The following is a 10,824-nucleotide window of genomic DNA, read 5'->3' on the forward strand; positions in this document are numbered from 1 at the left end:
ATCCAAGGTCACGAAGGTTTGCCCCTATGATTTCATCCAAGAGTTTTATAGTTTTAGTTTTTACATTTAGATCTTTCATCCATTTTGAGCTAATGTTTGCATATTATGTGAGGTGGGAGGGGGGGTCCAACTTCATTGGCTCATAGTAGATCCTCTGTAGCTGTTTACTGAATAAATGGTTGTGCCATATACTAAGGTACTGAGGTGGAGGTTAGTGGGTGGGCAGATGGAGGGTTGTCCCCCATGCAAAGGTACCAGGGATGTGAGTGAAGCATCTGGCATAGAATGAGAAGTTCTGAACTGCAGAGTGAATTTGTGCCCTGCCCTCTGTGTTAGGGAACTTTTGGCAAAAGATCAGTGGAAAGTTCCCTCTCCCTACCAGATCCCAAAAATAATACATTCATTTTTAAAGTTGCCGAATATATATACAATTATCATGGGTCAATTAAGAAAAGATAAATTAAAAAGAACAAAATTTCCAGAGACAGAAGTAGCTTAGAGGTTACCAGAAAAGGGGGTTGGGGGAGAAATAATGAGAAGCTATTGTTTAAATGGGGACACAGTTTATGTTTAGGGTGATGAAAAAGTTTTGGAAATAGATAGAGGTAGTGGTTACAGCATTGTGAATACAATTAATTCCAAGCAATTTCATGTTTAAAAAATACTTAAAATGGAAATTTTTATGTTATATTCACAATAAAACAAATTTTTTTAGTTTTTAAAAAAACTACTTCAGAGAGTTGTGAAAATTAAGTGAATATATCTGCAAATAAAAAAGTCACTGAGTAAAAGGTTTAGAACACTGAAAGACAGACAGTATGAATAATTTCTTTCAGCCAAGTCCCTTGATTTTTCTACTGAAGACAGCAGCGGTAACCATCAGACATATTCTTTTTTTTTTTGGTCTTTTTTGTCTTTTTCTGTGTCCGGCAACGGATCGCAACCCTCAGTGTTGCCCCCGCACCGGACCGGGGACCGGCAACGGGATCGCAACCCTCCGCGCTGCTCCCGCGTCTCGCTCAGCCAGTGAGCGGGAACCGGTCTGCATGTGGGACCCGAACCCACGGGCGGGAGCGCCGCCGCGCTTCCCAAGCAGCGCACTATCCAGTGCGCCACCGGGCCAGCCCCATCAGACATATTCTGCACTAGTTTTTCTGCCCTTTCTTGGTAACTGTTTCTCTTAAAATGTTAAAATGTTTCAAAGATTTGGGGACTGAGAGACTCCAGGTTCACTGACTTGCACCGTCTTAAGAGAGTGAACAGATTAGGTCCTTCCATGGTCAAGCACTGTGGGCACAATCTCGTCAGTATTGCACCCCCTTGAGGTGACCTGCTTTCCTCTTTTTGACTCCAGATATCTGATCCACAGAGCCTGACAGGGCATCACTGTCTGTTTTTAGTTTGCTAAGGCTGCCATAAGAACATACCACAAACTGGATGGCTTAAATAACAGAAGTTTATTGTCTCAGTTTTGGAGGCTAGAAGTATGAAATCAATGTGTTGGCAGGCTTGGTTCCTTCCGAGGGCTGTGTGGGTGGAAATCTGTTCCATTGCTCTCTCCTAGTTTCTGGTGGCTTTTTGGCAATATCTGGTATTCCTTGGCCTGTAGGCAAATCACCCCTACCTCTGCCTTTATCTTTACATGATGATCTGTCTGTGTACATGCCTATGTCCAAATTTCCTCTTTTTATAAGGATACCATTCGTATTGCATTAGGGGCCCACCTACTCCAATCTGACCTCATCTTAACTAATTATAATTATGAAGACCTTATTTCCAAATAAGATCACGTTCTGAAATATGGAGGGTTAGGACTTCAAATATGAATCTTGGGAGGACATGATTCCCAAGTTTATTACACATAATACTGTGTAAGGCTCAAGGCCCAGCTAACCACCTGGAAATACCTCCTATCAGAGGAGAGAGAGGAGGCAGAGCAGCTTTGGGGAAAAGGGCCCACAAAAGGCATTGGTTATGTTTATACTTTTGAGAATCTGGCCACTCTGGGGGTGAGAATTCTGCCAAGGGTACTCCATGCCTATGTCAACTGGAAAGTGTCAACACCCATTCATAAAAGGGAGGTGAGTGGATACTCATTTCCATATTATGTGAAGCCTTTACCTGAGCAAGGGTCTTCTGGCTCTTAGTACCATGAATCCTTGCAAACTAATGTTCTGAAGCATTGAAATTCTTTGTAGACCAGGTCCTTGTCTAGCAGACCTATGACTGTCTGAATAGATATAATAGGTGCCCAGTAGTGGGGAACTCCAATACCCACATCACCATGGCCATAATATGTATAACCACAAAGAACCAGAGTTTACTATCTGCAACCCACTGTCCACACTTCCCACTGGTCTTGTGAGTAACCAAGCTAATCCTTAGAGAAACCAGATCTGCTATATATAGAAGCATCCATCCTGAGCCTCATTTCTCTCACCAGTCACCAGTCACAGAGTTATCCAACACATCCCCTCCTCCAGTTCTTCTTGGAACAGGAGGCAGAGGAATTACCCTTATATAGGTAATATGATTGTTTCTTCAAATCTTGGATTCAAGGCCCAACAAAATGGATGTCCTTACTCATAAAGTCAGAAACCTCCTGGAAAATTCACTTACTCACAATGATGATCACTGAGCACTAGCTATATGTCAGTGTTAGAGTGCAATAACAGTGAACAGGACACAGAAGGTCCCTGGCCTTGTCAGCTTACATTCCAGTAAGAGATGCAGTCAATAAACAAGTAAAGAAAATAATTACAAATTAAGAAAAGTTCTCTGAAGGAAATAAACAGGCTGATGAGGTAGATAATGGGAAAAACAGGGATGAGGGTGAAAGGAATGTCTGCACTAGGTAGAATAATTAAGAAAGGCCTTTCTGAGGAAGCGTCATTTTAGCTTAGTCCTAGGGGAAGAAAAAAGAGTCAGGTTTACAAAGATATAGAGTAAGAGTGAGCCAGACATGGGTAAAATCATGTACAAAGGCCTTTTGGCAGGACTGTGCTTGGCATGTTCAATAAAATAGCAGGAAGCCAGTGTGCCTGTAGTGGAGGAAGAGAGAAGAAGCATGTTAGGAAATGAGACCCAAGAGGCAGTGGGAGACCAAATCATGTAGTGCTTTTTAGGTCTTATTAAAGAGTTTGTGTTGTATTCTTGTTGTGATGAGAAGTAATTGGCAAGTTTTGAGTAAGAGCGTGGCATGATCTGACGATGTATTAGAGGATCCCTCTGGCTGCTAGACTGTAGCAGAGCGAGAGTCAAAGCAGAGAGACCAGTTAGGAGGCTACTGAAGTCATCTGAGAGAGGATGATCATGGCTCAGACCACGGCAGAGGCAGTGGAGATGGTAAAAAAGAAAAGAAAAGAAAGTGTTCAGATTTGGGATATATTTTAGAGGTAGCATGAGTTGGACTCAGTGGATTGGATGTGGAGGGTGAGAAAAAGGAAAGGATACAGAAGTGCTCCTAGGCTTGGGTAAGGCTGTACAGGGGAACCATTTCCAGAAGAGGAAAGACTGCAAAGTGTTATATGGCAGTGGAATTACTGGGCCCTCTGCCTCTCTACCAACGTCTCTGTGTTGTGATGCTAACAGATCCTGTAAGCCCTGTCTGGCTAGAGTAAATCAAAAGTGCCTAGGTAATAAAAGTCCAAGCCAAGGATCTTAGAACCCCATCCATATCTGGGAGATGAACAACACGGGGAAAACAGTATTTCAGACTTACTCTTCAGCCTATATAATTTCCCAGCAATATTTTCACTATTGATGAATGAAATCTCTACCACCCACTGGCCTAAGACAGAGTCGGTCACCCACCTAAATGACATGCTCAGTCACTCAGAAAATATGCTATTATATGAGCCTTTCTGATATGTTCTATGCTGGCTATAAAAGCACCATGGCTGTGCCAACTCAAAGAAATGTGTATCTGAAAAAATTCAAAAGAAAAAAATGTATGCTTCAGAGTCTAGAGGGTACAAGTTTCCAGGCCAAGAGCTCTGAGTATGGTCTGACAAAATGTCTGCTCTCACACATAGAAAGATGCTCAATGTCACTAGTCATAGGAAAATGCAAAGCAAAACCACAGTTAAGTATCACTGCATGCTCACTAGGACGGCTATAATTAAAAAGATAGACAATAACACGTGCTGGTGAAGATGTGGAGAAATCAGAACCCACATACACTGATGATGTGGATGTAAAATGATGCAGCCTCTTTGGAATATGGTCTTTGAGCTCCTCAAAATGTTGATCTAGAGTTACCATATGACTCAGTAATTCCACTCCTAGGTATATTCCCAAAAGAAATGAAAGTGTATATTCACACAAAAACTTGTACCCAAATGTTCACAGCAGCATTATTCATAATAGCCAAAAAGTGGAAAGAACTCAAATGTCCATCAACTGATGAATGGAAAAATATGAGATGCATCCATACAATTGAACACTGTTCGGTAATGAAATGGAATGAACTGCAGATACATGCTACACGTGGATGAGCCTTGAAAACATTATCTTAAGTGAGAGAAGCCAGACGCAAAAGGCCACATATTGTAGGATTCCGTTTACATGAAATGTCCAGAATAGGCAAATCCATAGAGACAGAAAGCAGATTAGTGACTGCCAAGGGCCGAGGTGTGAGAGGAGAAATGGAGAGTACGGGGTTTCTTTTTGGGGTGATGAAAATGTTCTGGAATTAGATAATGGTGATGGTTGCATAACTCTGTAAATATACTAAAAACCATTCAATAGTACACTTTAAATGGGTGAATTTTGTGGTATGTAAATCGTGTTTCAATAAAGCTGTTTTCTTTTAAATATCTTTTCTCAAAGGGCCAGTCCCACAAACTCCTAGAACAGCATTGTCCAACAAAATTTTATATGGTGATAGAAATGTTCTATATCTGCACTACCCAATATGGTTGCAACTAGCCAGCTGTAGCTATTGAGCACTAAAAATGTGTTACTGAGGGCTAATTATTTTCTTTTACTTTATTTTAATTAATTAAAACAAATAGCCATGTGTTGCCAGTAATTAACATATTGTACAGCTCAACTCTAGAGTTTATACAAAAATTTACAGTTTCTATTCAAAGTTCATCCTCCATTTCTTTCTCACCAAATGAGTTCCTCAAGAAAATATGGAGCTTTTTCCTGGATCCTGGCTACACAAACACCTTTCAGATAAAGAGCTTCTTTACCTTTCCACTCTGACCACTGTGTCCTCTACAGCATACTGACTGATTTTCTGACATCGCTCTAGGGCCCTCCTGGTCAAGGTGTCTTTGAATATGTGAGAACTTCTCAAGAAAGTTGACTCCAGCCCAGACTGACCATCCAACGTGGGAGCAAAAGGTACTCACCATAGAGGCTGCCTTCGGCACCCTGAGATCATGTGTCACAAAATTCCTCCCTCCCACTTCAAGAATGGTCCAGAACACATGACACTCTTCTGCCCAGCAAAGTTTGTCCTACTCGTGTGTGCATGTGTGTGTGTGCACGTGTGTGTGTGTGTGTGTGTTATGGGGGGATTTGGGGACAACTACTCTAACCTTATGCCTTTAACCCAAACCTACCCACCTACCCATCATACAGCCATCCAAAGAAGCAGCATGTTATGAACTGAATGTTTGTGTCCCCCCAAAATTCATGTGTTGAAGCACTAACCCCCAATGTGATAGTATTAGGGGGTATGGACTTTGAGAGGTGATTAACTTTAGATGAAGTCTTAAAGGTGGAGCTCCCATGATGAGATTAGTGCCCTTATGAATAGGAACAAAACAGAGTTCTTTCTCTTAGCCATGTGAGGACATAGGGAGAAGACAGCCATCTGCAAGACAGGAAGAGGGCCCTCACCAGGAACCGAATCCACTAGCACCTTGATCTTGGACTTTCCAGCCTCTGGAACTGTGAGAAATAAATGTTATTTAAGCCATCCAGTTCATGGCATTTTATTATGGCAGCCACAGCTAAGACAGAGCACCAGGAAACTAAGTCCTACTGACGGCCTAAGTCCTGGGCCCTTCTCTTTTCTGCTTTATTCTTTACCTCCTGCTCCATTCTGCAACTTTCAGCTCCTGACCTCAGTTTTCCTCTCTTTTTGATGACCCTGCTCTTATCCTTGGACTTTAGACAGATTTGGTTTCTACTTCTTGACCGTTAGTATTCTTCTGTGGACACAGTTTGGCTTCATACTCTGGCTCTATCCAGTTAGAGGATCTCTGAGTCACCCTCTGCTTGATCTGGCTTTAATCTCTTCCTGACAATGGCCCTCACAGATGGGAGGCTGGTGACTCATCTGGAGATTGAAGGGGACTGAACCTTAGTTACACTATTATTTTAAGGACAGGTTTTTTTCCAGGAAGAAAGTGATGAATTTCTCACCAATTGAAAGACAATTATACTTAATTGTTTGATAACCAAAAAGAATCATTGCTTTGACTCATGAATTTGAGACTGAAACAGTCTGGAAAATCTTGCGATGCTTTGAAGTGACCTCTGCAGGTTTAAAATCTGCACATTTATCGTTATTTTCACTGACCAACGACATTCTTCACAAAACCCATCTAAATTTTCTGGTACCACACATTTTTACACTTTTTCTTCCATGACTACACTAGACTCCTATATCCCTCTATTCCTAGATTGCTCCATTCCATACCCCATGACCCCTCACAAAAACCCTCTAGAGTTTGTGTCACATACACCACCGCCACATAGGTGTTCAAAGTTCTATAAATCCAAATTATATTAATTTATTAAATCATATTTGTACTGAGTGCTTAGCATGTGTGTCAAGACCTGTGTTGAATGTTTTGGATAAAGAAACAGAGAAAATACAGTTTCTTGCCTTTGAGGAAACAGGCAGCAGAAAGATAAATCAACATCTTAGCGGGTAGGCAAAGCCAGGTGACAGAGCTGCCACTGTGCCCCGTAGGCCCCGTTTCAACCTTTATTATAAAAAATATGGTTTCCCATCAGTCCCTGCATGCAGCAAGAAGCCAGTTAGTGTTTGCTATTGATGGTGATGATTTGGTATTTTTCCAGAAGATTAGCTCTTAAATCAGACTGTTCACATTAAACCCCAGGTCAATTTCATCAGGAATTGTCACTCACTGGCATTTATGACCTTTTAGCTAAAGACTGATGTGCTAAATGAGCAAAGTTATCAACTCAATTTATTTAATATGGACGACATTGCAGTTTTCCAAGACAAACTTCTCCTTGAGTCTCCAAATTACCAGCTACTTCAGTGAACTGTCTTAATCATCTATTCATTGCAAAACAGAGACAAAGAATCTATCTCCATTTCTGTCACAGAGCCTAGGCAAGGTCTGGGCCCTTCCAGAACATATGTCTGTTTGTTATTGTGAATCAGTTACCAGCTTTTGGCATACCTCAGTTTCCCTGACTGTATTCTATGATTGTGGCCATATACGTATAATGGAGATAGAAAGATAATATCATAATGTTCCAGGGAGCTTTAAATAAAGCATTATGCATAAAAGGAAACAACCCCCACCCCTAAAAAAAAGAAGAAAAGAAAAACAAATTTTCTGTTAGGCATGCATTAGCCACCAAATGGCATTTCAGAGTTGCATTAAGAAATGTCAAAATGTCCAGGCTACTACCTGTTGGAGGCCAGTTCTCCATCAGTCAGGCATAATACAAGTACTGAATGAACGGATTCATTTATGAAGTTCCTTGTCCTACAGGAACTTCCTATTGACCAGAAGGAGACCATTGAGAGGCAGCCCAGCAAATCTCCACTGGTAGTATTTTTCAAGTGGCTTATTTCTATAACCTACTGTGTATGAGACATTGGAAGAGATAATAAGAATTCATTTTCTTACCTGAGAGAAAGATAAAACTCGATATGAGAATCAATCCATAAAGCCTCTGATATATGATGTGTTCTTTCATTGTTTAAACCTGTGTTCAAAAAGTCAGAAATACGCCCAGCTCAGATTCAGAACAATTTCTAAGTTTATATGACCACACTTCCCCTCTGCATCCCACCTAGGGATTTTTCCTACTGCTTAAAGCTATGTCAGCAACCCCCAGATAGACACTTACCTGAGTTATCCAGCTTGGCAGAAACTGCAGTGATTGATTTATCTGTACACTCACTCGATAAGTTTTATTGACTCCCTACTATGTGCCAGACACTGTGTTACCCACTGGGAATACAGTGCTGAGAAGACAAGACAGAGATATCTACCCTCATGGGACAGTTAGCTCAGTGGGGAAGACAGATATTAAATGCATAATTACAAAATGTGATGCATTCAATCATAATGCACACAGCTTCAACCTAATTACTTGCAGTTTTAATGGTCTTAAACTTTTTGAAGGAACACTATGCAAGACCTTATCGACAAAAGTGAAATCATCAAATCATTCCTATTTTTAAAGCAGATCTGTTTAGAGAAACCTGATCACCCTCTCATTATATTCATCCATTTTCTCTCTTTAATTAATTGTAACTGAAGATTCTTATTTAGGAAACATACTGAAAACACCCTTTTCCTTCAACCAAATTGGTGTTAAAACCACAAATCCTACCAAAACATATTACAGAAACTTGGCAGTAGGGTGCTGAAAGGCATTTTCTGATTTTAAATAAAGTACACTTCTGAATGATTTGCTACTGATTTAAGCATTTCTTTTCCTATAAGATAATGCAACATATTGTATTTTTTTTTTCCACTTCTAAGTGGGAGTTGGAGTGATAGACTCGCTTTACATTGAATGTAACAAGCCAATCAGGAAATCAAATGAATCTTGGCCTTGCTATGAGCACCAATCATTAAACAGGCTCTTTATATTTACCAGTGTTCTCCTGCCATTCTCACTAGAATAATAAGGGAATTTGTATGACTTTGATGGATTTTCTAAATTACGAGCTTAGAAATAAGGGAGTGTCTAAATCTTTTATGACTTGCAAGATGAAATGCAACTTACATTTGTAGTGCTATCAGAGGACTAGACTGAGAATCAGTAACTAGCTGTGAGAACGTACATATTTCTTATCCTTAATTTCCCTAGGCCTCAGTTTCCTTATCTGTAAAAATGGAGATAATAATCTGCCTATTTCCCAGAGCTGCTCTAGAAGAGGATCAAATGAGATGATAGTTTGAAGGCAATTTTCAAAGTATAAGGTGCTACAGAAATGGATATGATCACTATCTATAAAATGGAATTTTCAGCAGCAAACAATTCAATTTATATCTTTCCTTCATTTCCTCTAAACTTTTATAACAATTCTAAGGTGTGTTTCAGAAACTTACCTGGCACCAAATAAATAAATCATGGGACATTCACACAACAGAATACTATGCAGCCATTAAAAGGAATAAGGTAAGTCTGTATGTCAGGAGTAAAAAGGTGGGTTGAAGAAGGGGATAGGGGCTTGAGGACTTTTCTTTCATATACCATACAATTCTCTACTGCTTGATTCTTTTACAATGATCATACATTACTTCTATATATATATTTTATTTAATTAAAGGTAAGAATAAAGGCAGGAAGGGAAGGAGAGGTGAAGGGAGGGAAGAAAGGAAGGAAGAAAAAGAAAGAGATAGGAAGAGGGCCGGCCCGGTGGCGCACTGGATAGTGCGCCGCTTGGGAAGCGCGGCGGCGCTCCCGCCCAAGGGTTCGGATCCCACATACAGACCGGTTCCCGCTCACTGGCTGAGCGAGGCACGGGAGCAACACCGAGGGTTGAGATCCCGTGGCCGGTCCCGGTCCGGTACGGGCGCGACACTGAGGGTTGCGATCCGTTGCTGGACACGGAAAAAAGACAAAAGACAAAAAAAAAAAAGAGATAGGAAGAAAAGACAATAAAGAGATAGGAAGGCAGAATGGAAATTAAATGGAATTAAATAGTTTTCCTTTATATTTCCTACTATTTGATTATTTTACAATAAGCATGCATTACTTTCATAATTTTTAAAAATTTGAAAGGAAAGAGGAAAAGAAGAGAAAAAAGAAGAAAGGAAGGGCTGAGATTAAGGACTTGTATTTTATACCTCGTACAATTACATGCAATTTGGTTCTTTTATCAGCACCATACTCACCCAGTGAGCTAACCGGCCATCCCTATATAGGATCTGAACCTCTGGCCTTGGTGTTATCAGCACTGCACTTTCCCGAGTGAGCCATGGGCCGGCCCTAATTTGGTTCTTTTATGATGAATATTTGTTAATTCTATGATATAAATATTTTTAAGGAGAGAAGGAAGAAAGAAAGAAGGCAGCAAAGAAGGAGAGAGAGGAAGCGAAGGAGGGAAAGAAGGAAGGAAGGGAAGGAGGAAGTGAGGAAGAAAGACGCTTACCTGAGAACTGGACTCCTTTAACTTCCCACCACTGAATGACCAGGTCTGGTCTCTAAACTCCTACGTTTGATGTGTAATGGAACAGACAGAAAACAGGAGACTCGTTATCTGCTGACCATGTCTCGGTCACCTTTTCTGGATCAAACCATCCTCTCTGCTCTTAGCTTTATGGGGCTTATTGACCCTGGCAGATCCTCTTTTTGTGGCTTACAGCACGTCATGGGGCTGCTCTCCCAAGCCTGCAATCAGCATGAGCAAAGTTCTCAGGCTATTACATACCTGTAATAACCCATTAGTTTAAGGGCTCTTTCCCAGCTTTCACTAAGGATTATCTTCAGCTCCTAGCTGATTGTTGCTTTAAATAAACGGGATATATTAAATGGGTACTTGCTCACTTAACTAAGGCTTATTTCACATTATCGAGAAAATAGGAAGGAGGAGGGATGGTGTTCAGAACTAGGAGCAGAAAGTGAAGGCCAAGAAGGCATTAA

General features: G+C 40.7%; 1 protein-coding gene across 1 annotated transcript in view; it reads right to left on the reverse strand.

The window, feature by feature from the left end:
• The window catches only part of GPR112 (G protein-coupled receptor 112), a gene marked incomplete at its 3' end in the record, with an annotated part of 124,478 nt that extends 116,558 nt beyond the window's left edge, over positions 1 to 7,920 (reverse strand). Inside the window, 1 exon segment of the mRNA XM_008581332.1 lies at positions 7,851 to 7,920. Coding sequence (XP_008579554.1) covers positions 7,851 to 7,920 — 70 coding nt within the window.
• Between the last annotated feature and the right edge of the window lie 2,904 nt (positions 7,921 to 10,824).

This window comes from Galeopterus variegatus, unplaced genomic scaffold (assembly GCF_000696425.1).
Source record: "Galeopterus variegatus unplaced genomic scaffold, G_variegatus-3.0.2 Scaffold2329, whole genome shotgun sequence".
Taxonomy (NCBI): Eukaryota; Metazoa; Chordata; class Mammalia; order Dermoptera; family Cynocephalidae; genus Galeopterus; species Galeopterus variegatus.